Consider the following 26,237-nt stretch of genomic DNA (forward strand, 5'->3'; position numbering starts at 1 on the left):
CCATCTCAGGTTGTATTTCTTTGTGCCCTCTGTGGAGCTGTGAAAGCAGTTCCCGGATCAAGGCTTGGATTTGCCTTGGGAAGGGAAGTCAGTGAGGAGGACAGCAGCAGTGCCCGGAGGGTCACTCAGCACACATGGTGCAGGGAGATGTTGCAGCCTGCAGCAGCTCTCTGGAGAAACCCATCACGCTGCTCAGTGGCCTCTGCCTGCTCTGAGCCCCCTGGCAACCTGGCCGCTGCACCAGGCTGAAGTGCAGAGGCTTTCTTGCTGCATCACCGTGAAAGTGGATTCAGAATTTCTGATGAGCAACCTCCTCCACTGCTGCTCAGTTAGGCTCTGCTGATGGGCAGGACCACGTCCTGGCAGGGGTCCTTCTGGCACTACCGAGAGAGAAACAATCAGTGCTGCTCGGGTGTGACCTCTAGGTCGCAGTAAATCCAGCAGGAGAGCCAGGACTGCTCACCAAGAGAAGAGAAGGCTTGCTGGGATCTCCTCAGAGATCTTCAGAAGCCTCCTGGACGTGGCCCTGCTGGAGCAGGGGTGGGAGAGGCGGACCCAGGGGGCCCTTCCCTCCGTGCTGTGACTCCCCGTTCCGACTGAGAGCAGCCTGCCAGCAGGGGATGCTTAGGAGGAGCTGAGAGTTCAGCAATCAGAACCAAAAACTTGGCGGAACGATCCTTCTCTAGGATTATCTGCTTGCATCTCCATGCCAACGCTTCTACAAGTTGCTGAGTTACTTTTTTTTTGGGGGGAAACAAGGTTCTCATTACTGAAACAGTGATGTTGAGTGATCCCTCCAACAAGCAGAGTCAGCTACTCTGGTCTTTTTGCAAGGCTGGAAAGGGAGGAGGGGAAGAGGGAGGCTGCTTAGTTCAGCTGGCAAGTAGTTGCTAGGAAGGGGATTGCACGCTGAGGAAAATTTCCATTCTACGTTTATGAGCAGATTTAGGTGCTCCGGAACTAGGGAGGGAAAAAAAAAAGGTGTGTGTATACATAGCATAAAAATGTATTTCTGCAAAAACAGAAATGTGCTTATCTGCTGAGGGAAACCACGAAAGGCAACTGCTACATCATCACCTCTGCTGGCAAGGTGAGCCCAGGTGTGAGGCACAGCATCGTAAGGCCCTCATCTTCCTGGGGAGCCAACTGACAGGATAAGGTTTCCAAGCAGAAGCCAGATGTCAGAAATACTCAGATACGGAGAATTTATAGTGTCTATTAAGGTAAATATGGTGCTGTGCTGAGCAGTAACTGTTTGATATATCCATATTTTGATTTAAAGCTGTACATATGTTGCAGATAGGTATGTATGCGTGGAAAAGTGAGCAGTCTATCCCTGCTGAGCTTGGTCCTTTTCCCATGTAAAACGATGGAAATTTTTATCGCTGTGTTTCACAGGTGCCAATCCCAAGTCCTTCACTGTGAGCACACAAGTTGTGATCATAAGCCGGCAGGTTAGTCAGTACAGATTTGTTTTCTCTCAGGATCCAAGCTTGAGCAGCACGGTCACGAAGGGACACATCCTTAAACCCTTAGGGATGGACAGGGGAAAAAAAAAGGAAGGAAAAGTCCTAAAGGATGACCTTTTCACAGTGTTTCACTGGTACATCTTGAGGCCTTAACCTGATGGCTCAGCACTAGTGGGCTGGTTCCTCGCACCGTGGTCTCCGTGTCAGCAGGATATTTCATGTGACAGTGCTTTTTGTGAGCTGAGCTGCTGACTTGTGGGACTACCGAACAGATGGTGCCTACGTGAGAACATGTGTAAGTGGCTGACACCGTAGGTCTTGTTTTCCCCAGTTGTCGTGCTGCTCGGGACGTGATGGTCAAGATCAGGGTCAGCATGAAGGTTTCTTAGGACAGAAAAGAGGGGAAAACACCACCCCGAAACCAAACTCACACACCTTCAGTTCTGATGCCCTGAGCTATAGGGGTCCTGTCAAATCTCCCTGTTTGTGAGGCCTGCCAAATTTTAGAGGAGGCTAAAGTAACACTGCAGAATAAATTTCGGTAGTATTTATAGTAGTATACATTACGGTAGTATTGCAAAATTCAAGCCTTGAAATAATAGTGATTCTGTATAAAAACAACACTTGGAGGAGAAAAATGGGGACAAAGATCCCTGAGATATCTATAAATAAAAGAATTTGCTATTTTTGACGTTTTCCCACCAAGGACAAAGGAGATGACAGTATAGTGTCTCCTCATGATCATTTGAAAGTGCACTGTACTGCTGGACTCATCTTTGGCAGTCTTGTCTTACTCAGGTGACTGAAACGTGTCAACTGCCAGGAGACAGGAACAGAAGCTGATATCAACCAGCCTCCTCTAACTTGTGAGGTGGATCTCCGAATAGATTGGCCTTCTGATGGTTGGTCTGATATCAGTACCTCTCTAGCTCGTGGAAATTTAAATATTAAGGCATCCTGTCTGAATCACAGCAACCCTTCAGTGTCCAATGAGAAAGCTGGTCTGCCTTGTTCACGCGGTGCATTTTACTCCATCTGCAGAAATCAGCTTCGTAGGTGCTTTAAAAAAAAGTAAAAACCCAGCCCTCTTTGGAAATGACACAATTTGGGAACTGGCTAAGCGCATAGGGTTGTTTTTTTTGCAGAGTCACGTTAGGTTTCTCAGCAAAGAAAGCTGATTGCTGGTTGCAGGGAAGTGCTTCAAGGAGGAAAAGCAAGATCCTACAAGTTCGGAATGACGGGAAACTTGGTTGAGACCAGCACACGTGAAGCTGTTTCAAATAACCAAGTTCCCCCGGGAAGTTTTTCTGCATATGGTGCCTGGTATAATATCCATCACGGTGGACAGCAAGACAGCAAGACAGCATTTTAAAGTGCAAAGAATAGTGGTAAGCCTCAAGAAAAGGGCTGGACCAGGAGATCTCCAGCCTAGAAATTGTATGTACCCATGCTGTTTCTGCCTGGGATCCATGGAAGTTCGGAACAAAAGGTTGGGTTTAAAATACAGACACTGCAAAAAGGAGAACGATGAAGCCACAGGCTGGCTTGTAAGCAGTAAAAACCAGATGAAGTAGCTAAAATGTGCCTAGAAGGGAGTCATTCTGAGCAAGAGAGGCCGCAGCACTGTGCTCCAAATGTCGCAGCATCATTCTTTGTATTCCATAAACCTTTTGTCTCCAAAAATTTCTGTTGGGAGCCAGAGCTAGCGCTGTGACATCTAAAGCATTTATTTTGTGATTCATAACTGTGACAGGGACGCTCAGGAGAGAGCTGCTGCCTGGATGGAAGGACATGGGAATGCAGTTTGGGTAACCAGTGCAGATGCCCAGGGAACAGCCAAGCCCTTAAAAGCCACAGGGAATGAAACGCTGTCCTATTAACCCTTGAGCCCAGGGGAACTGTATTTCTGAGGTCCTGTTTTTATTGCCAAAGGGGTAGATTAGGATACGTATTCAGCAAAATGCAGAGATATGGTCGTATGTTGCGCTGCTGATAAAACTGTAATTGAATAATGTCTTCTTAGGCTTTTTTTTTTGTGTGTGTGTGTTGTTAGAGAAGGAACAATACACACATGCTGGGCACGAGCCTCTCCAGACCGCTTGTGACTATGTCCCAACATGTCCCCAGTACTGTGGGACATGTAGGACAGGACTCTTGTAATGTCAGTATCATCAGCTGAGCAGTGAGCAAATAAATCCTTTTAAATATCACAGTGGTAGCTACCTCAGGGAAGAAACAAATGGACTGAAATTGAAAGCAACTGGAAAATACAGTAACCTTCAAAAATAAATCAAAAATCTTAACTTCTGTCATTTTCGTCTTCTCTTGAAAAATGCTGACTTTTTAGTGATGCATCAAATTTATCTATATTCAAAAATAGAACTCTTAGGATGAAAAATCAAAACAACTTTAGTTCCTTTAAGTTTATGGATAAATATATTCCACCAAGATCTGGAAGTATCTTCTGAAGGGTTTTGATGGAATATAGCTGTCCTAACTCAGCGTTCACCTGATATTGTGTGTCCTAAACCAAAAGGGAATTGCCAAGTAGATTTCTGAATGTGCTAAGCGTTCCCAAGGGGGGCAAAATACAGTTACTTACCTTCTTGGAAATGCTGGCCGTAAATATCTGGGATTTTTCAGCTACTTTAATGTTTTCACGAAAAAGTTAAGCATCTCCATCTCCTTTGCCATCTCTGTGTCCCACTGCAAGTGTCTGTTCCTACAGATGTAGCTGCCGTGTAATGCCTGCACAGTGGGATCTGGGGCTTGAGGAGGGCTGCGCCTGCAATTATTATGTCGTTATGTTAATTAGAAAGCCAGGAAGAGGAAATTGCAACGTTGCTCCTCTTCTCGGAGGAAATTAGTGTATTGGAAGTTTAATTTAAAAATAACAAGCGCCTTAAACGTCCTGTGCTGTGGAACATAAAGTTAGCGTTGGGGTTTTCCTAGAAAACTTGAAGGGCAGATAGACTGCTGTGCTCCTGAGAGCACTAGCCTGTGCTGGGAGACATGTGGAAAATCGTCCTCATTGCAAGTCTCTGAAGATGAAAGCAGTGAGTTGTGTCCTCTGGTAAAGGCTGTGTTGCTCCTGCTGTCACCGGGACCTCCTGTGACGTTGGCATGGCTGATACTGTGGGGCAGGGAGGGTTTGTGGTTGGGTGCCACAGGAGTGCCAGCACGCACTTTTTCCTCTTTTCAGCTTTACTCCACAGTTCGGGGATCACAATACAAACCTCATGAACTGTTCATGAGTGTACTCTGCTATTCTTAATATTGTATTTTTGTATTTATCAAGGATGAATTAACAGATCGGTTCAGAGGGTTAACAAAGTCCGGCTTATTGATTTCCCAGTGTAATAGCAAATAGGTTTACTGACATAGTTAACTGTACAGTTAATTAATGGCTACATGCTTGGAGCCAAATTCTCTGCTATGATAATGGTGAAACAAGTGGAGATTTGCCAGCACATAACTTGGCCTGTTCTCTGTTTGGCTGTCTGGAGACGCACTTGTACTTCCTGAGCCCTGGTGTTTTGGAATATCTGCCTGCAGGTAAATCACGTGAAGGTGGACGCTCTCAGTTCTAGGAAACAGCAGGGGGCTGGGGGAGCTGGGCAGTGATGACTCTGGTGCTGGGATAGCTGTCACATTCTCAGCAGGCATATCCGTGGTCAATATCCCCTCCTTCATCATGGGAAATGTGCTCTGTTTTGTTTTTTGTTGTGTTCTGTTTTGTTTTTTAAGGTGGCGGTCTTGTGCATCAATTAATAAATCAAGAAATAAGCTCATTCTTAATGTTGCTGGGCAGAGCTGGTCAAGGGAACACAAAAAGAGCCAAGGTGCTGGCGTCAAGCGGGAGGTGAGCCTCAGTTTAGTCCCATCCCTGCTTAACACATCAGGAGTGGGCTTTCGAGATGGTCGTGGGCAGCATTTGAGGGATGAGCAACCACAGGGCTCACCTGCTGCGGGTGCAGGAGGGCCACGGTGGCATCCCCTGAACCTGGCCATCATTGCTTCTGTTTCGGGCAGTCCTTAGAAGGAGGGGGTGGTTGGGGTTGTTGTGCTTTTTTAGAGACATAAATCATAACCGGCAGCCAGGCCGAACAGTTTTGGGCTGGTTCACCAACTGCAAAACCTTCTGTTCCTGTGAGCGTGTTGATGCTCCTCGTCAGGAAGGGCAAGGCTCTAGCAGGAGTAGTTGTCACTCTGGGGGTTGCAAAAAGCTTTGGAAGGGGGGGGGGTGGTTTGTATTGTGTGAGCTGATGGAGGCAACTGAAGTCACGGAGAAACAGCGAAGGTTGTGAGTGGTGGCCACCAGGAAGGACCAGTTTTCTAGCCCCGTGGATCTTGGCCTTGGAAAAGCACGGGTAGAGGTGACATTTTGCAGCTCAACAGCAGTGATTTGGTAGCTCTCCAGGATGCTCGGAGCCATCTCAGACTACGGCATATTCGTATTTTGCTGCCAGTTCAACCATGCTTTATTGGCTTTGGAGTGTCAAGCCTGTCTGTCAAGTCAGAGCTTTCTAAGACTTGCACAGAGCATCTCGGGACTATTTTTCACCTAGGTCTCAGCTGCTGCGAGCACAGGAAATTCCTTTTAAAAACGTATCATTTGGATAACCAGAAATCTCTCTTCGGAAGATGCCTCTTTTGCCTCGTCGGGGAGACATGAATAATTCAGCACGTCCCTATGCAAATGTGTATTACTCTACGAAAAAATATGCAGGCACCTTATTTCTTTCTCCATTTGTGTAGTGTCAGTTTCCCAGTGCTGAATCTTTGTCAGCAGCGTGCTGAAGTGCCTTCTGAGCCGATCGCATGCGCGTCTTCTCTTCTGGCATTGTGGGGGCTTAAATTGCTGTTTCAACTGTGAATTTTAAAATGCTATTTTAACGTTACCACTGTACGGTAAAAGCAGCAAATTGCCACGGGGGAAGTATTTGAAGCGACACATGCAGATGCAGATCCCCACAATATTTTTCCTTTTGGCCTTGGAGGTGTTTTATTTTGCATTTCTCCGCTTGTGCAATTTTTTTTCCGTGGGGTTACGTGAGGCATGTCGAGGGGCTGTCAGTAAAAACGGGGAGTGCTCACAGCAGTTGTCGCTATAGCAATGCAGTGCAGCTCTCAGCCTGCTGCACGGAGCCTGAGCCACCCGCAGCTCCTCACATCCCGTGTGAGCCGAGCGAGATGGAGAGCAGCAGCCCTGCTGCGTGCAGGTGCAAGGCACGTTCTGGCTCACTCTGATACCCTCATGGCTAATGCAGTGCTCTCACTGAGGTCTTTGGAAATGCTCTCTGGATGAGGAGGGGGTAGAAAGGGGATGGAGGACATCTGTGGGGGAAGCTGGTGCTGGTTGCAGAAAACAGAAGGCAAGAAATAAGTACCAAAATGAAGGAAAAGCAGGAACAGAGGAACTAAGTAGCCTTTCAAAGCCCTCCACGCCACTAGAAATGGCACGGCCATAGCATGCTGCTTTTCTCTTGACTCTGCAATTCAGCGCTTAAGTTAATCCTTGGGGTCTGGGCAGTGCAAAGGTGGAATTGAACACTGCCTCTTAGGAAGAGATTTTTGTCTCAACAGATCTTGCGTACATTCAGGAATCCTAAAATATCTTCTAAGATGGCTTGTCTGTACCCAACTTACTTAACTGAATTCTGTTTTTATTATGCGCTATTTTCTTTTCTCTTTCGTCTATGGCTGTTAAACTAAGGGTTGAGTATGAGCTACTGTGATAAACCATAAGCTTTTAAAACCTTCTTTGGGACAGACAAACGTCCGTGCTCTGTAGATGGGGAAAGAAAAGCACTGAGAGGCATTTTCCTGCGGAATCGCTCCATAAAGCAGGCCTATAAAAAGGTATCTTTACCTTCACGATCCCCTTCCTTGAGTTCTTTTTATGACTGAAGAAAGTAGGACGGGTTTATTTCGTATCAGTCAGCATGTGAGAAAGGACAGTTAGGTAAGTGCATGATGTCTCATGTTATATTTGAATGTTCATTTCTTGTATGTGCTAAATATACAGATGAGCCAAGATTCCAGGACCCAATAACGCCTTCCCTGCAGGGTTTTTATGCACTTTTTTTCTGAAGTTTCCGACTTGAAGAGCAATGTGAGTCTAGTTCCATGGATGATGAAAGCAAACAGACATTTTTAGAGGTGCTTCATTATTTATTTTCGCTCCGCTGATGTCCATGAGCTGAAGGTGAGATCACACCGTGTTGTAGAGGAGGTGGTGAAAGATGCTCCCTGGACTGGAGAGGTACCAATATAAACAGCTAAAACAGTCAAGAGCAGGCAGAAAAATGTAGAAACTGTGGAGTCAGTGAGTTGCCCAGGATCTGAACAGCTTTGCCGTGGCTGGCAGTACAGGCAGACCTCAGAGGTTTAGCCTCCTGGTGTCTGCTTCCTCCTGCGATGGTGTCTGCTCTTTGCTGGGAGGGAAAGTCTCCCTCAGAGCTCAGGAAAGGAGGATTATGCTTTGGCTTTCTGAGGGGTAATTCTCCATCTGTTATAAGAAGGTTTAGAGTCACAGGGCTAAGAGGAATGAAGCTTTAGAAATGGAAACCGACAGCTGAAAATGAAGGAATTAGTTATGAGTCAGGTTTTTGCTCTACGAAGTACAGGCAACCCTTTTCTCATAGCTTTTCTCATTTCAAGGAGAAGCTATTGGTCCCCTTGCCATTCCCATTAAGGCTTGCCTTCACTGCTTAAATCCCATGAGGACCCTTGCAGATTTCTGACTGGAGAAGCAGCTTTGAACCCATCCCTGTATTCATGCCGAGGCAGAGCTGGTTGCATGAAGACGACATGGTCAGCCAAGTCATTTCCACAGCCTCTGGGACCTGGATCTTGCCACTGCATGTTGCCGTGGGCCTGGACTTGGGCATGTTGCTTTGTGGATGAAGGGCTGTGGTCAGGAATCAGGTTAGTCAACTGAAATCCTCAAAAATAGAAGTATGCTTGCAAATGAATACTAAGTCATCATCCTTTAGTTGTTCTCTAGGGGGCCAAAGAATTTATCGATGGCAGAAGCATCCAAAAAAGATCACTTGCAGAAAGCAAGAAATATTTTTGCTTGCAAAAGCATCAGGAGCTTTATAAACATCACTCCCATCCCCCCCAAAAGCCAATAGTGAAATCAAGTGGTGTGGGAACTACGGACTAATTAATTAGAAGGATCTCCTATGTAATTTCCGAAAAGCTTAGCCGTTCATGTTGGAAAGGCAATCAGCAGCCTTTCAGCAAGACACGTTGGCTACCTTAGAAGGCGCTGCAAGTCAGAGCTGCTGAAATTAATGGCACCATGTTTCAACACAGCGATGTAAAGGCCGTTCTAAATAACCAAGTGCTACTACTTAGATGGAAAAGTCATTCCTGTTTCCTAAGAAGTTACTGCAGTGTAATGCTTTGCCTCCATATTTATAGGTATGCTTATGCAGAAATCAGGAACAAGCTCAATCTGCCAGGCAGCTGAATCAACTTTTGAAGTCCACTTTAAATTTAATCATGCACAAATTAACTGCCTTCGAATCAAGCCTTTGCTGCTTTCCTTTTCCTTTAGTGTTTTATTTGAACGAGCTAGATACCAGAGATGCAGTAAAACTATAAAGATAGGGCATGGTGTTTATTGAAGTGGCACTTCATGCAGTACTGGTTATCATACTAGAAGGTTTTAATGGACAACAGCATTTTGAGTTATGTAGTGTATGTGACATTTTGGAGGAGTAGGATACATCTGAATTCTCAAAATTACATAAACGTTTTGGACGTCCTTGAAATGTCAGTGGGTGTTTTTCTTTTTTTGCCTTAAAAGTATCTGATTTTCAGAAAGCTCAGTAGGGTAAACTTCGTCTACTTTAACTTAAACTTAGTCTGACCTAGTCCAATACACAGGCAACGAGGAGGTAGAGATGGAGAACGAGGCTTTTTTTGACTTGAAATTTGCCTTGGATGAGGTGAACCACACTGTACAAGTGCCTCTTGAGCATGAGACGAGGTAGGTGCCTAGGTGAAGGGTTGGATACATGCACACGTACGGACATATGTAAGCAGATGCACCACTAAGGCTTCTGGAGTGAGGCGAGCTGGATCCCACTCCCAGGAACTGAGGCGCTCCAAATCAACCGTGATCATCTACAGAGACGTGTGTGGAAAAATGAATTGTTGCACTGTGCATTGCTGCCAACACGAGGTCCAAAAGCATGAACCCTGCTGGGCAGAGCTCCGCAGAAGAGAGCCAGGCCTGAGGCAGGCATTGTTGGCTGCCAGGACAGCGTGGGCACAACCTGCTGCGGTCTCTGTTTCAAAGTTCTGTCACTTCGCTGTTGAAAATGTGGTTTTGCATTTCAGATTTAACTCTCTGTGGCAGCAAGCGAGATGCTGGCTGCTACCTGCGTGTACCTTTGTAGATATTAGGTACGTGTATCCTCTGTTTGCCTGTGCAAAGTATTTATATATACATATATGCATGCATCCTGTAGGATACATGTCTGCAAGCATATATATGGGCCTGCTGGTTGTGCTGTAATTCTTCCTACACCCTTTTTTTGGATGGTAAATTATTAGATTCAGTGGTTGGCTACAATACCTTGGCCTGGCTGGTTATCCTTTTTAATAAAGATCATGGTTCTTTGTTTTAAATAAATTTTGGAAGTTACATGGAGAGCTTTAAAATGCTGACACAAAGAAAAAAGAAAAAAAAAAAAAGGAGGTGGGTTCTTACTTGGGATTTAGGATAGCATTTTTAAGTGTTTAAATGATTTGGGAATGAGTCACTTCTGTTAAAGACTTCTGCAAAGTTGATCTGACACATGAAAATGTAAGCTCTTGCTTCTCCTATCCCTGAGTAGATTTAAGAAGCCTGTGGAGTTGAGGGAAGTGGCATCTTGGTTTACCCATGAATAGACAGGTCTGTTAATAAGTGGCCTTGAAGGTTGGAGATCTCTTGGCTGAACTGGACGAGAAATGCTTTTATTATTGGTATGCAGCAGGTTTAAAGTTAGCACAAGACGTTTGAAGTAGAGTCAGAAAAAATTAGTTATTTCACGAGACAGATCAACATTGTCTGACCTCGTTTTCCTATTATTTGGTTGTTCTATTTCCCAGTGTTTTAAAGAATCAAATCAGGTTCCCAGATAGTCACACTGAAGGTTAGTGAGAACTGCTTTACACAGTGTTCATTTGTTCGTGTGTTTTATACCTATCTATATGTAGTGCATGCTTATCCTGTGTAACTTTTATTACTGCAAACTGAAGCTTGCTATTTCACCAAAAGTTTGGACTGATTTGGGTTTAGTCTTTTAGCCTATTTTCTCAGTAACATTCATCATGACTTAAAAGTTTTCCACGCTATTACTGTTTCTTTGGGAGTAATGATAAATATTAGTTGTGGTGCCAAATGTGGCCTTAAATTTTAAGAATTTTTTTCAGTGTCATTTTTGGTTTAATGTAGCTGATCCCACTCTGTGATTAGCTTAGTGCTGACCATAGGGGAAGACAGAAGAAGTTGGTTTTCTGCATGTCCACAAGAAGGAAGAGTGAGGCCAGTGCACGAAGGAGGTGCTGTATTTCAAGTGTTTCCATTTCCCCCAAAGAGAGGAGAACAAAGCTCTTGGATCGTTTATTTGGTCAAATGTTCTCTTCGTAGAGTTTACTTTTTTGTTGTTCTGAAGAATATTTTGTTATCCCAGATTTCTGGCGGGTACAGTTCTTCCAAAATGGTGCCAGCTAGTCCTGACTCCAGCTAGTTTCCTCTTCACCCTGAGGTTATGCAGAGGCTCAGATGGGATAGCGCCAAACCGTGTCTGAGGGACGCAGCTTGTGCTCTCAGTTCTGCTCCTCTGACCTTCTGGAGCTGGCATGGAGCCTCTGAATCCCTCTGCCCATCAGCTGTCCTTCCTGTCACCTTGCCAAAGCTGTTTTATTTTCTAACCTCAGATCCCCGCACCTGATGAATGAATGTTGTTTGGACTATGGCTCTTTTGCCAGGGTCCAGAAAATGCGATGAAACTTTGGGAAAGCATCTCTCCAGTGTTAACGGCATCAGGTTTTCATCTCAGGACACTCTTTTCTGCACTTGCTGTCTTCCAAAGACTGCCTCGATATGTTCCCTCTGCTCAAGGAGCAGCTCCCAGTTCAGAATCTGTGTCCCCCTTACAGTGATGGAGGCAAAGCAAGGAGGTGTCCCCAAAACATACCTTGCACCAGCTGCAGGAACGAGATGTTGTTTGCCTTTCTGAACCAGGACATCCCAAGTGGTGCTACTTGTATGTGGCATCCCAAATTGTGCTGGTGTTTCTTTCCTGTCTTGCTCGCTTCTAGGGAAAGCTAGGCAGGAGTGGTGTGAAGAGGAGACAGACGGACTTTGGAGTCGCAGTGAAGGCCGAAGGCAGTGCTGCAAGGAGAAATGTGGAGAAGCTGCGCTGCAGCAGGTTTGCTCCCCACCTAGGTGGCCCCAGGTCACAAGAGGTGTGCTTACACACCGTGTGTTCTGGTCTAGCTCAGGGCTAGACTCTCTTTAGCCCTGTGTGTTGCTTTGAAATGCTTTTTGCCAACTCAGAATTGAAGCTCAACTTTTTAATTTTTATTTCTTTGCAATAGGAATAATTAGTTTGAAGTTATATAACGCAGTGGATAAGAGTGAAGGGAATTACAGTGAGATTTATCCATGCAGAATATAAAAAGGTGAAAGTTGGTAAGCTGTGCCTTACATCTTGCCCAAAATCCCTGTTCTGCACCAGAAAAACAAGTATGGCAAAATCGGTGTTTATGTAATTCAACCAGTCTTTGACGGTTTGCTACCATCAAATGGGTGTTGATGGTAGAACTCTTCCTTGGCTTCATATCAGCAAGCGATTCCTCTAGCCTTCACTCAGCAGGTGTATACGGTTTTGAACTGATGTTTGGAGAAACAGATCCAATCCTACCCTCTGGGCACTTTTGTTTTTGAAGCTGTCTGCTTTGATTCTCTTCCTGAATGTTTTTAATTCTTATGTATGGTACAGCACTTATTTTTTTCTACCATACCTGACATAGCCGATTCTCCCACTATTTTTACATCCAGTATTGACCATTTGCTTAGTTTTTACAGAATGCTTACTTAAATATCAAGTACTGCTTTAAAAGTACAGCTTAAAAAAATAGAGCTTATATTCCTAGAGTTCTGGTCTTCCTGGCTATTGGTTACCTGGGAAAGGAAAGAGAATTGTATGTCTCCTCTGATAAACATCATCTGTCTCATTAATCTGCATCACCTGCTTGACTGAATGTTGTGGCTGAAGCCTCCAGTCTTATGCTCATTTTTAAGAAATGGGAAGAGCTGGAACACTTAGGTTCTGCTTTACAGTAGACCCCAAAACCCTTTCTGAAATCAGAGAAATGGCTAAGCCATGTAGATGACATTGAGGCTGTAGTTTGTGGTGGTGTTGCTTGGCATGTTTATCCAAAAAAAAATTTTTTTTCCTTCAGTATTCAGCTACTGTTTTACTTGGAATTGAAAGTTAACACAAGCTCAGCTCTGCAGAGCCAATTTCAGGTAAAAACCTTGCGTTTTATCTGCCACTTTGAACAAACATGACTTGCTTCTGGTACACACACTTGAAGTAAATCTCTTTAAGGTCTGTGAAGTCTGAATCATGGGATTTTTTTTATTTTTTTTTACTCACTTTCATCTTCTTTCATAGCTCAGTCAAGTCACTCTCTGTTTCCTTCTTTGAAAAGGATGCTGCTAGTTCACAGAACTATGCTGCGTGAGGGGAATGATGGTTTTAAGCTCCAGCACTGTTAACATGGGAATGTTACTAAATCATTTACTTCTTGCTCTCTCTATAGGTGCTCAGATGACCCAGCCACTGTTGTGTCTGAGTAGATTTTCAGTTACCCTGTTCAGACCCCCAACACAGTGGCTAGTTTAAGAATCCCTATAAGAATAGGCACACAAACGGAGACAGATGAGGCACGTGGTCCATAGGGGGTTTATTAGGTGTGCACTTGCACTACAGTACAGTGTGGTATAGGCACATTTGAACCAGATACAAGTAGGCTAAATCAAGAACAACAGCTGCAGCATGGAGGAAATGTAATCTGAAAATCCTGCCCAGAAAGGAGGGTAAAGCAGTTCATCCTGAATTCCCTTTTTCTCCAGCTATGTTATAGCTTGCATTGAGCTCTGTATTTTAAAGCTCTTTTGTACACACATACTTCAGTGCTGTCAGTTAAAACTGCAAAGTGACTCTTGCAGGGGAACCAGGATCTGAGCCGCTGTGCTATGCTAACATTACAGCTTGAAACGTCATCAAAGTAAGGCATCCTAATAACTTCACTGCTGAGTTGCAACTACTGCCTGCTAGGAGACAAGGTTTGTGGAGCTCTGAGAAAATCTGTTGGTTCAATCAATAAGAAGGGAACTGAGCAACTCAGTGAGCGCTTGTTTCCTTGTCTTCTCTTTGCATTTCTAACGCTTTAGCTAATGACCTGGACTTCGCCTCAGATTACTTGTTAAGCATGGAAAAAAAGCCCTCACTTGTTCAATATCGACAAGCAGATTTTTAAAATTTCACTCAACAGCAGCGTGCGTTCATACCACGTATTGTGAAACTTGACCAAAATGCAGCCTTGCAACTGATGAAGGAAAGTGAAAGGGGGAACATCCAAACTAAAGCCCATTTAAGCATAAAGCTATTTTACAGAAGATACCCATATGGAAGGAGCACGCATTTCACTTCTTGGTTCTGAGTTACAGATAATTGTGTTCTACAGGAAAGAACATCTTCAGAAACAAATCCCAGAACAAAACACTCGCTTTTGCTCAGTGGAAACAGCCCTTCAGGGGAAGAGAATAGCAGTCAGACAAGAAGAAATTGTAGGTAAATGTGACCATATCGAATATCTGTTTACCTTTTATTGTATCCTAAGTATTTTTTATAAGCTGCCAAAGACTGACAGCCATATATAGCCTGGTATACATTATCACCTTAAATCTGTATACTTGTAAATAGACCAGCGTACGGTACAACGAGTTGCTTTATAAAACCCATGAAGTGCCAAAGCAGAACAAAATATTCTGTTCCTACCTAGCTATTCTTTCTTGAAGAGAAGATTTCTGAGAGATCCCAGTGCGATCTCATTTCTGATTTCAACCAACAAAGTAGAAGGAAGCACCATTTGACCTGCATGCTGCTGCCCGTCTTGCCCTCTGTAACTTCTGCCCTGCGATGTCCGTGGTGTGTGCAGTGAGCTTCGTGTAGCTGTCCTGCAGTCGGAGGAGTTGTCCATTCTCACATCTGCATCCATCTCTGCACTTGTCTGTCGCTTTTCCTAGTGGGGTGCTGAAGATTGCCTTCAATTCTGGGTCTTGGATGTAATGTTCCAGGTCAGAATGAATTGTAGCTGTCCCCTCATTTTCTTTGTATAGTCATTTATTTCAGTTGAAAGCGTGTCTAAGCTTGACACAGTAATGCTTTATACCCAGCACACATGGGTGCAAATGGCCATGGCTCTGGACGGTCTCAAGGGACACCAAAATGACTCTCACCCCCTCCTAGGTGTCGGAATATTGCTTTGGCCATTTGAATTCCCATGGACAACCTCTTACTAAGCACTTAGTAAAAGGTATTTTCTATCTGTTCTCCTTCACATCATGTAGAAATGGTCACAGGACTCCTGTCCCTGTCTCTGCGACAAGACCGTGACTGTCTAGTTGTGGTCACACAGAGTGAGAGCACTGACACGTTTTGTGCCTGTCATTTGGAGAGGCAGGGGTGTAAGCTGTGCGAATGAGTGTCACTTTCTGCCATGCCTGGTACTCTGATGAAGCAGGTTAACATTCAGAGCCTTAAGACCCATTCAGAGCCTTAAGAAAAAATCCTCCACTGACAAATTTGTCAGGTGTTCTTGTCCTGTATTTCAGAAGGCAAAATTTCAAGATTTTCTTGTCTTCTACAGGTGTAAAAAGCAAGCATCTTTAATGCTTATTCCTCTCTGCACTGCAGCTGCTTCATGCATGATATAATCCTCACGTATTGTCAGGGGTCCAGCTACATTCAGTCTTGCGCAAAGTCGTGAGCCCATATTTTGTTCAGTGCTGAGCTGAAGGTGCTTTCCTGCTGGGAGGAATTGAAACGTTTGAGTAACACCAAAAGGCAAACCCTGTGCAGCACCCGTGAGCCTTAGTCATAAGAAGTACCACTGGTGTTTGCCTGTGAAAGCAGAAATGTCAACAGTTAATACTTGCAGTAGACTTTTCTCCTTGCTACCTACATGCAGCCAAGCAAACCTCTCTCTCATACAGAATTTAGGTATGTTTTTGTGTATTTCTGCAGGTTTTTCTCCTCAAAATGGCAATGTATAACTGAGAAAGAAAAAACAAAATGTGTCATGAACTAGCACTGAGTAACCTAAACCATGGCTTGTCTGAAAGAATGTGGAACGATTCTGTTAAATAGCTGCCTGTTAATTTGTGGGGCGAGCCATTCAGCTCCTGCTTTGATTTGCCCTGTGAGAGTAGAATGAAATCTCCACTCGTATTTGATATTAGATGACAAGATGGCACTACCTCTAGTGAATGTGCTGAAATATTTGTCTGGTGCTTAAAACACTGCATAGGAAAATGTACCACGTTCCTGTGAGAATACAAATGCTTTTTTTTGGTAAGTGCTGTTCTTACCATACCTTTCCCTATTTGTCTGCAGGGCTAGTTTCTTTCTCTTTCCCTCCGTTACTGTGCATTGTGGCCCTTCCCCACATACCGTTTTCAGGCTGTCAGATGTGCTATGCTGCCCTTCATGGCATGCTCAGAAACTGTTATAGACATGGTTCCCACATTGTAACTCTCAGCTATTTCTCTGGTCTGAAAATGAGGATGGAAAAGGTAAGTTATGCCCAGTAATGCTCTTGCTTCTTTGCTGTTCATGGGATAGAGACTGATATTGAAGGAGAAACAAGAAATTGGGCTTTCCCAAGTGAAATTAATTTCCGAGTAGATGTGTAGCCTTATAGCTCCATTTTATGGTAGTCCACATCGCAGTGTGGCTCCCTGAGCATGCTGAAGCTGATTTTCTGACTCTTCCCAGTAGCTGGCTGTATATTATAGTGAGAGATTTTGTCAGCTGGCCTGGAGGCCCTGACCCAGTGCGAAGGCACTGCTCTGCTACACGTGTACAGGTACAGGCAGAGGGAAGCTCCTAGTAACACGGCAGTGCTTCTGCTGTAAAAAATAATGAATGCAAGGTGTTAGTTCAGGGCACCAAGCCAGAGAAGCCCCTGTCGTGCTGGCTTCATGCATTTGTTGTGAGGAGGCCACGGGCAGTCGTCCTCCTTTTGGTACCAGGAGGAAAACCAGACACAGGACCAGAAGGCAGCTGATATTCACTGGGCTCAAAGCCCTGGCACATGGGGAAGGGGAAGGAGTGAGCGGTGCTGTGGCGCCAGTGTTTGGGGAGAGCTGGTCGTGCTGCCCCGCTGGGGTGAGGACCGGGTGTGGGCTGGAGGCTGGCTCTGAACTCAGCGAGCCTGCAGCACCGTGACTTCGTACTTGCTATCACAAAACCTATGTTCTTCATCTGCACATTGAGCTAGCGCCGCAGTGCCTGTGCGTTTCTTCTAAGGCATTGTGGGGTCTGTGTGTGGCTCTGAAGGCCGTGGGCCTGGGCAGCTCCAGCAGCAGCTGGATGGGCTGCCTGAGTGCAAGGCAGCTCGCTCCGGGGAAACGTGGCCATCAGTGTGGCTCCGTGATGCTGCTGGCACTGCACAGGTCTCTTCATTGGTTTCTACTTCTGCTGCTCAGCAGCGTATGCTGTCTTGGGATTGTGTCTTGTATTCCGCTCACCAAAGGCAGCTTTTAGACTCAGCAGAATATTTTGGCTGTCCTTCCAGCTGCTGCTATGTTTCTGTGCTTTTGTATGGAAAGAATTGGGATTAACTCTGTCTCTTACATTGTAAAACTGCAAGTTGTTTCGACTTATGACAGAATTGCTGCTAACAAAAATGCAAAAGTAATATATTATTTCTTTTATTTCATACTATACCATCACTTCCCAGGTGTTCTGAAAACAAAGGAAGACTTCGCTCGTGTTTTACAACCTTTGTGGTCAGATGTAGTCTAAACCTTTTGCATATTGTTATGTTACGCCTTGTAAGGCTTGAAGCCTTTCCAAATAGCCAAAAGACACCTGAATTTTGTTCCAGGTTCTGCCCTGATTCTGTTTCAAGTTGACTTGCTCTGAGCAAATCGCCAGTCTCTCGATGACTGTAACTTTATCTATAACCATCTGAAAAGTAGCACTAATTTAAAATTAAAAGAATAATAATATCGAGGTATTGGAGTATTGCTGAGAGCACAAAGCCTGTGCAATAGAGCTGGACTAAAATGCTTTAATGAATCCTTAATACGCAAAGCTGTCTGCTGAATAGCTTGTCTTCCAGATACTTGGGTTGCCTTCAAAGCCAGCTTCTGTCTGTGTGTGTGGTTGGGAGAACAGGAGCAGAAGGAGGAGATAAGCTTTGAAAGATCTCAGTGATTAGTCTCCAGGGCACAATGGCTTAGAAGCAGACTGCAGCCCGAAACAAGGCTGCAGCAATGTTTGGAGCTTCCTGGTTTCCACCAGGTTTTCCTAACCGTAGCGAAGTTGCTTGCCTGCTAGGTGGCTGAAGTGGTGCAGTGAATCTCACCCAAAGCATCTCATTTGCCAACATTCATTTTTCCTATCTGAAGAACAGAGTGCGCAGCAGTGAGGAGCAACCGCAAGACCCCTGCTTCCCCAGAACCCCCTCCTCTCTCCAATATGTAGCAGCTTTACTGTACCAGAAGTATTTTCTCCAGTTTGATCAAGTCGTGGATTGCGGCTGTCACTGTAGTTACCCTGAGAAAAGCCCAGGTAATGCCTGTGCCCAGAGGGAAGACAGTAACCCTTGATTGGTTTTGTGACCCAAACTGGCAAATTAAGGGCTTTTCTGCTCCCGCTTTGTGTGTATTTCTTGTTCAGGGGAAAAGCCTGTTTAGTCTCACTGCAGGCTGTTCCTTAATGAAGGCCTTCCCTGAACTCACCTTTCCTTAATTCATTTTTTCCACTCCCTGCCAGCCCTCCCGCAAGTCCCAGTGATGCCGGTGCAAAAACCAGACTCTGCGTCTTTTCCACCAGTTCTCTTTTCTCTGACAGAAATCAAGCACCTGCCCTTTTTGTGCCCAAACCTTGCTCAAAACGTACTGCAGGCAGGTGTGGTATTGCACACCTATTCTGGCCACAGTAACTCTCTGCCTTTTAGCTTTCTAGACATCAGACTTGTTGCTGAGGGTCATCACTGGGACCCGCTGTTCTGTGTCGGTCAGCTCCCGTCAGACCTCCAGATTTCTGCCTGGCACTCCGTATGCATATGGCCTTTTGCCTAAGGCTATTTGTGAACCCAAGGTACTCTGTATGTGTAGGTTTTTGTCTGCTTTCCCTCAGCTCATTTCAGTAAACATGAAGCTCACTGGAGCCACGTACAAAAATCTGTTTGTTGGCCTTTTTACGTGCTTGGAGAGCTGTGGGCTGGAAAAGGCTTGGTGCTTATTTTAGGGCAGGTATTCTTGTATGCGGGTTTCCTAGCTTGTGAATTTTGCTGATTTTTTTTCCAAAGATGTTTAACTAGGTCTACTTATTACTTGGAGAGGCGTTAATACGTCGTTGAGCAGTTTGTGATTCAAGGTGAACAAAATTTTTCTCATTTCCTCTCTCTTGTCCTGGTGGGCTAGGATGAAAAAAAAAAATCCTTCAGTCAGATGTAGTGAATCCCCATACAAACACATCAGCTCATTGCGTTTGGTCATTGCACTAATTGCTAAGAGCTCAGTCACAAAAAGCTTTCCATTGTCATCTCATTAACATAAGAGCATGTTATATTTCCTTTTCATTAAACTTGGAGGTTTTTCCCTTTGAAGTAGGCTTACTCTGCAGGATCCACGAATTAACATATTAACAACTGTGCAAAAGAATGCCTTTTCTTAGGTGCAGGTGGTTTTTTGTGGTTGAATTTTTCCCTGAATAATTGTTCCACGATGCGTCTTGAGTCTCTTGGTTTGTGATACCTTTTTCTTGCTTGTTTATAATGACAAAAATATTCTTACCTGGAGCCTTACTAAAAAAAAAAAAAAAAAAAAAAAAAAGAAAGCTGTAACAGTGGGCTTGGCCAGGGGCAAGTGCATTGCACAGCCCTTGCTTGTATATAGTATCACCCTTATTATTATTTTCCCTTCCTTTCCTGTCCTGTGAATTTGTTTTTATCTCAACACATCAGCTTCACCTCTTTGTCTTGATTCTCCCCCTATCCAACTGGGCAGGAGCTAGCGAAGGGCTGTGTGATGCTTCTCTGTCTACAGGGTTAAACCACACAAAAGCTCGTTTTAGTAACATTTACACCTAATTATAGAAGAAGAGAACTTTAACATAGTAATATATAAAGAAAGCAGATGAGAATGAAATGTACTGAGTTTGCAGGAGAGAGAGATGATCCTGCTATCTTTGGAATAATCGGTTTCTGAATTAGAATTATGATTGGGGTTGCAATGCTGAATGTTGCCTTTTTTCTTCTCGTTGTTTGTACTCTGGAGTGGTGCTTCACGCTGTTTAATACCTGCTGCGTTTCAAAAATAACAGTGGCATCGGAAACACGATGCTGTTGCAGGGTGGCTTTCTTTTTCATTACAGGAATTCACAGGCGCAGGCTGCGACAGCCAAATAAAGACAGGAAAATAGGGAAGAAATATCTCTTGTTCAGAATAAGGGGGGGAGGGGGCGTTATGTATCTCTTCTTATGCCGGCAATTTATAGAACAGGATTTACATATTCTGCTTTAAGAAAGAGTACTGTAGGGTAATAATAACACACGGACCATGATTTGGGATGTAAAAGTAGATTTTACAAAAATAAGTGACAGTGAAGGAAAATAAGGGTAATAAAAGCAGTGAAATAATGCCGAAGCAAGCAGAAGAGGTGTGATGATTAAGAGTAAGGCATGCTGGAGATCTGTATTTAAAGGAGAAAAATTAGGTTTCGTTCCTACTTCTTTGAAAGCAGGAATGAGCTTTGTTTGGCAGCCTGGCAGCTTTGTGTGTTCCCCAGTCCTCCAGACTGTGCTGCATGAACTGATTACAGTGGCACTAGGCTCAGTTCGTGCTGCTAAGTTTTGCTTACTGAGGTGAACCTGAAAGATGAGGATCCCACATCATTTTGGGAAAGGTTTAAAGTGCCTTTAAAAGAGACCTTCCTATGGGCACAGAACAAGATATTTGCTGAGCTATTTTCAGATGTCTTTATTATTTTAATCTCTCTTATGTTGTTAACGATATGAAACAAGGTAGGCAATAGCTCATTCTGTTTTTTTTAAGTTTTCAAGAAAACCTGAATGTTTTTCCCCCCTTAGCAGGATTTATTAGAACCTCATTAGAATATGACTTGACCAATCTGCTTCCCAAACTAGTTGACGCTGTTGTGTTTGCTGCCTTTATTCAGTGTTGTGCATCCTCTCTTTCAGGTGACTCTTGTTTCTCCTGGGGATGGAACGAACACGGGATGTGTGGAGATGGCACAGAAGCAAACGTCCAGGTCCCGAAGCCAGTCAAAGCCCTCGGTTTTGCAAAACAGATCTTAATTGGATGTGGGGCAGGACACTCCATGGCTCTTTGTCAAACTTCACATTAGACTCAGCACACCAGAAATGAGCATCATGGATGTGGATGGACATCTTTGTACTGCAGAGCTCAGTGTTGCTGCGGGAAGATTGCCTGTGATCAACACAGCAGCTGGAAAGTGCCAAAGTTTGTTCTGAAACTAAAAAGAACGAGTTTGCATATAGAAGAGTATTAGAAAAAAATGAACAATTATTTTTAAAATTATTTCATGGGTTCTTTACGCATGTACTGACTTTCTTATCTGCAGGTAGAGTGACAAACATTTTGTCTTGATGCAATATAATTGAAGAAAGAATGAATTCTTTTTCTTTTGAGAAGTCTGTGAGGAGAAAGCTGACTGTCTAATCACTTATTATTAGTGTAAAAATCCAGCCTGTGGATATTATTTTATCTGCATGTTATGATGAGCATATGTTGCACCTGCCAGCATCTGCTGGAGTTGAGATCCTGGCATCTTAGAAAATCCAGTTTGCATCACAGAGGAGTGCCAGTGAACATAAGTAGATGCATACACACATTTTAAACAGAAGATCAGAATTTAAAAAAAAAAAAAAAGAGAGAGAGAAAGAAAAAGATAATTTAGAAAGTAGGCTGGCAAAAAGGAGAAAATGAGGCCCTTCTGAAACAAGCTGCAGTTGATTAAACTGTGAAAGGAGCAGTGTTTCTGAGGAATTATCGTCTGTCCCAGACATCAATTTATTATAGGTTTGCAGGGATGCAGATCCACATGAATTATTATTGAATTGCAAAGCAAACCTAAAGTTTCTGAAGCTACTGCTAGGGAAGAAGATTTTCTAAGAGCTCTTGGAAACAACAGGAGAGTTCTTGTTGAAGAGCATAAGTCAGTTGTAGCTGTTGAGGACAGTTTGATCCAAGATAGCTCACGTGTTTCCAGCTGCATTTGGATAGGAAGACTGCAATCTACAAACAAAGTTTTTACAAGTTCTCCAGCTTATAAGACAGCAGTGTCAGGTTGGTTCTCGCATCTGCTTGGCAGCCCAGCTGAGTTACTGATCAGAGCATGCCCACAGGAATAGTTCCAGGTGAGTGCTTGGCGGAGAACGTAGGTCCAGCACTGATTTTGGTGGCAGAAATGGAGAAGTGCAAATTGCCTTCTGGTATCATTAACTGCCTTTGAAGCCAATTATAAAACCGTTTTTCACACGTACGGTGGATGCCATTAAAGGGCTGTTAGAAAATAGGACAGGAAAACTTTCTAATGATATAACAGTTAACTCATGAGGGGGAGGGAATTAAGGTCAGAGTATGAGCTGTGTGGCTTTCTCTCCTTGGTTGGCAGCAACTGTAGTTCATAGGTAATTTTCAGATGTGTTTTCTTTTTCTATTCAATGGAGAATAAATTTGTAGTATGAAGCTGCTTATAAAAGCATTACAGATACTGGAAGAAACTGTAAGGATAGTAGAAGGGACCTTCTGCAAAAGGTGTGAAATTGAGTCTTCTGTTGTTTTTTTTTTTTTTTTTAAATCTGTGTTGGTTGTGGTTCTTCATGGTAATATACTGTTCCAGGCTACCTCTGACATGTTTTACTTATCTGACTAAGCTGCTGTTCGCTGACTCCTCAATACTATTTTCTGCATACAGCATCCTCTCTGTTACATGCACTGACCACTTTCTCATGCCTTTTTGTCAGTCCTTTTTTGCTGTTTTATCTGAGGGTTCTATTTCTGTTTTCCTGAGATCTGTGTACTGGTAAATATTATCTCGTTTCAGTAGTTATACCCTCTGAATGATTTTGCTCCTTGATTAATGACAGCTGGTAAGTGACCCATAGGACCTGGGGTTATGGTGTTGAGAGTGCTTTGGTTGTGTATGCTGTCGCTGCGGTTCCATTCAGAGGAATCCAACAAATTATATAACAAATAAATGTCACTGCTTTATTTGAATTGTTGGTCACTTTTTCACATCTGTAAGATAAACATGCCTTTGGAAATGTGAAGAATGATTTGGGGTTTTAAAGAATGAGAGTCCTTTGGTTTGTTTCTGGTCCTGTTCTTGAGTTTCATATTGCCTGTATTCTTCATCGTTTGAAAGGGGGTGGGGGGGGGAGGACTGCTTTCTTTTTCCCCCCTTCTTTGTCTTGCCTATATAGATTGAAAACATCGGGAAGTAATAACTTGTCTTGAGAGCTTGAATTACTCCATGCTTTACAGTTGGTCAGGACCTCTAGATGCTGCTGTAGCATGAAGAGTGAATAATAATTCATTGTAGGTGGTACATGGTTGAATGTAAAAACAAAACCACCACCACAACGACAGCAAAAACCACACCGAGTTGTTGCTCATTCACTCGGAAATGAATGCCCTGTTCTGTATGTCAGTATGCTTTGTTTACAGAATAAAATGTTGTACAAAATGAACGGAGGCTTTCTGCTCTGAGGAAGGGAGCACACAGTGAGAAGCTCTCAGTCAAGCGAAGAAACCCTCTGCGTTGCTGGCGTCCGGAGCTTAGTGAGTGTTGCTTGTATGTGTCCTGATGGAGAAGGTCAGTCTCTGCAAGGCAAAATGCAGAGCCAGCATGCTATGCTAATGCTTCTGCAGTGCAAAGACCAACTTGGTTATGCGTGTCATCGCTTCTGAACAAAGAAAGCCTTTTTACGTAAGCAGGATGCGTTCAGAAGCAAATAAACTGACAAGGTTTGTAACGTATGTGTAACACAGAACAAGGTGAGCAAGTCTCTGTGCAGCTATTCCTGCCTCCCCTTCCGTTTTCTGAAAATAGGCAAACCTGCCAATGAGCCAACATGCTTGGGGGGACAAGGAGGGAAGGCGGATTGAGTATGGGAGCTTTGCTGGACAACAAGTTAGACTGTTAACCCTCAGACCACTGAGCTTTCAGGCTCTGGGGGAGAAGAAAGCAGTTGTATATACATCTCTTGTTTGAAATCACAGGAGATGTGCAGTTGTTACTCCTAGAACCACCAAGACGATTGTGGGCCATTTTAAAGAATGCTGGGAGCAGGAAAGTGTTCTTTTCCAGAAGTTTTTCTTTCCTGAAGTGAGAGAGGGAGTTAAGAGAATCGTAGTAGGCAGGATGCTGACTAATGAATACCTAGATTATCGTATTAAAAATAGATGTTGCTCAATGTCTTTCCTTACTTGTGTGCAAAATAAGTCTTAAAAGTCTTAAAACAAGAAGTCCTGGGGTCCCTCACAAAGGATGGTTCCTGACAAAAACAGAGAACCTGTCTCAAGAACCGGCTGAGACCGACCCTGTGGTTTGGACAAGAGCCTTTGGACAAGGCAGGAGGTCAACTAGTGCTGATGAAGAAGAGTTATCAACCTTCATCCCCACAACCCCGGTGACCACCACCAGGAGACATGGCAATGACTTCTTGGAACTGATTGTAAGATGAAGTGGGGATAGGTCATGCATCTGTAGAGGCGCATTGGGAAACTCCATATGTATGTAACTCTTTACTACATATAACCAAGGTAAGTTGCCGTGTTGGGGTGCACAAACATACCTACTTCACAGTCTTACTGAGTGTGGGGTCCGTTTGCCACATGTCAGAAGGATTGGTTTAGGCCACTTGTGAGTCACTTCTGTTATTTGACTTGGTGTAGCTCCATGATGGAGTTGATGCTTTACTGCTTGGAATTCTGGACCCTGCGTTTGTGTAGCTGAGTCAAAAGACTGAAAGATGGGGATGAAAAACAGACCAAGGAGGTAAGTTTGAGTGTAGAGGAGAAAGGTGACCGTGGAAAGACATTCAAATGAGTGGAGCGCAAAGCCTGATGTAGTCAGCTGAAACAGGGAAGGAGCATGGAAGGGGTAGGCAGATTAAAAATATGGGCCCTGAAGACTGAATAATCACACGGGGACAGCAGCACTGCGTTCCGCTGGTACCATGCGAGGGGGGTGAGGGACAAGCTGCTGTTGTTCTCCCTCTCCAATTGTTCGTTAACAACATGAATTATTGACCTGCACTGGGTTTCCTTTCTCATTCATAGCACATCTTGAAATTTTCAGTTCTCTTCAGCTGGAACAGCAACATCTCTGTTCTCACCTTCCAGTCTCAGAAATCTGTAGCTCAACCCTGTGACCTAGTCCAGCATTTAATCAAATCCTTTCTACTTTTCCATTACATTCTTTGAACTCTGAGTCAGCCCTTTGCTTGACTTATGCAAGATGTAAGTCATTTTGAGACTTGCACTTCCTTTTCCCTCATCAGAAATCAAGGTGCTGGCAGATCTTTGTCACTACAATTGTGGTCATGTTTTCACCGAAAAGTCCTCTCGGTTCTCTCAGCAATGTGTATATTTATTATGGCATATGGCAAGCCTTATGCATTTTATTTTAACTAGATACTTTCTTAAAATAAACAAACAAAAAAACACAACAACAAAAAACTTCAGATTTTTTACCCAGTTTTGGAGTTGTGCTAGTGGTATTCACTACCAGCTTATAGTTAAGAGCAGCTGAAAAGTCGGAAAAGGGAAGAAATACTTAAGACAAAAATATCAGACTTGCTTCCCAAAGGCTAGAAGTGGAGGCTTTCTGGTAAATGATCATCTCAGGCAGCTTTGATTGCACTTAAAAATGTGCTCAGTAGAAAACAGACTTAAACCATTTTGTTGAAAGCTGTAGCTTGCACAAAAAAATAATTGGAGACTTGAACTCTTGACATACCAACATCTTATTTTATTTGCCAAAAAAAAATAAATAAATAAATGAGGAAGTACATCCCTTGCTCTTTTTCTATTAGCTTTTGTGTTGTTCTTAATTCCTGATAAATGCTGCCGTCTTGTTCTGGGATACAGTGATGATTTAATAGTCTTGAAATGGCCCAAAAAAGTAACTGTAAAGGGAGGTGTGTTTTCCATATGCACTTCTCAAGCTGGAGAAACTGCATGTGTAAAGCTGCCGCTGTTGTTTTGTAACCCATTTAGAGTCAGATCTTGAAGTAAGGGACATTTCCAGTTGTTTGCACATTTCATTCACAGATTGACCCATCAGTTGCCTCCACATTCAGCAGTTCTTAAAGCAGAGGCAGTTTTTACTCATTAATGCCTCTCTGCAGCCTGGAAAGAGGATATGGAACTGCAAATACTCAGCAATTAAATGGTCTCTGTGTGTT

General features: G+C 43.7%; 1 protein-coding gene across 1 annotated transcript in view; it reads left to right on the forward strand.

Moving 5' to 3' along the window:
• SERGEF (secretion regulating guanine nucleotide exchange factor) overlaps window positions 1–22,609 on the forward strand; it is a 137,167-nt gene extending 114,558 nt beyond the window's left edge. The window contains 2 exon segments of the mRNA XM_082762653.1: window positions 20,982–21,127; window positions 21,130–22,609. Coding sequence (XP_082618779.1) covers window positions 20,982–21,127; window positions 21,130–21,168 — 185 coding nt within the window. The 3' untranslated portion in view covers window positions 21,169–22,609.
• The last annotated feature ends 3,628 nt before the right edge of the window (window positions 22,610–26,237 follow it).

Source organism: Aythya marila (assembly GCF_965140915.1).
Source record: "Aythya marila genome assembly, chromosome: 5".
Lineage (NCBI taxonomy): Eukaryota > Metazoa > Chordata > Aves > Anseriformes > Anatidae > Aythya > Aythya marila.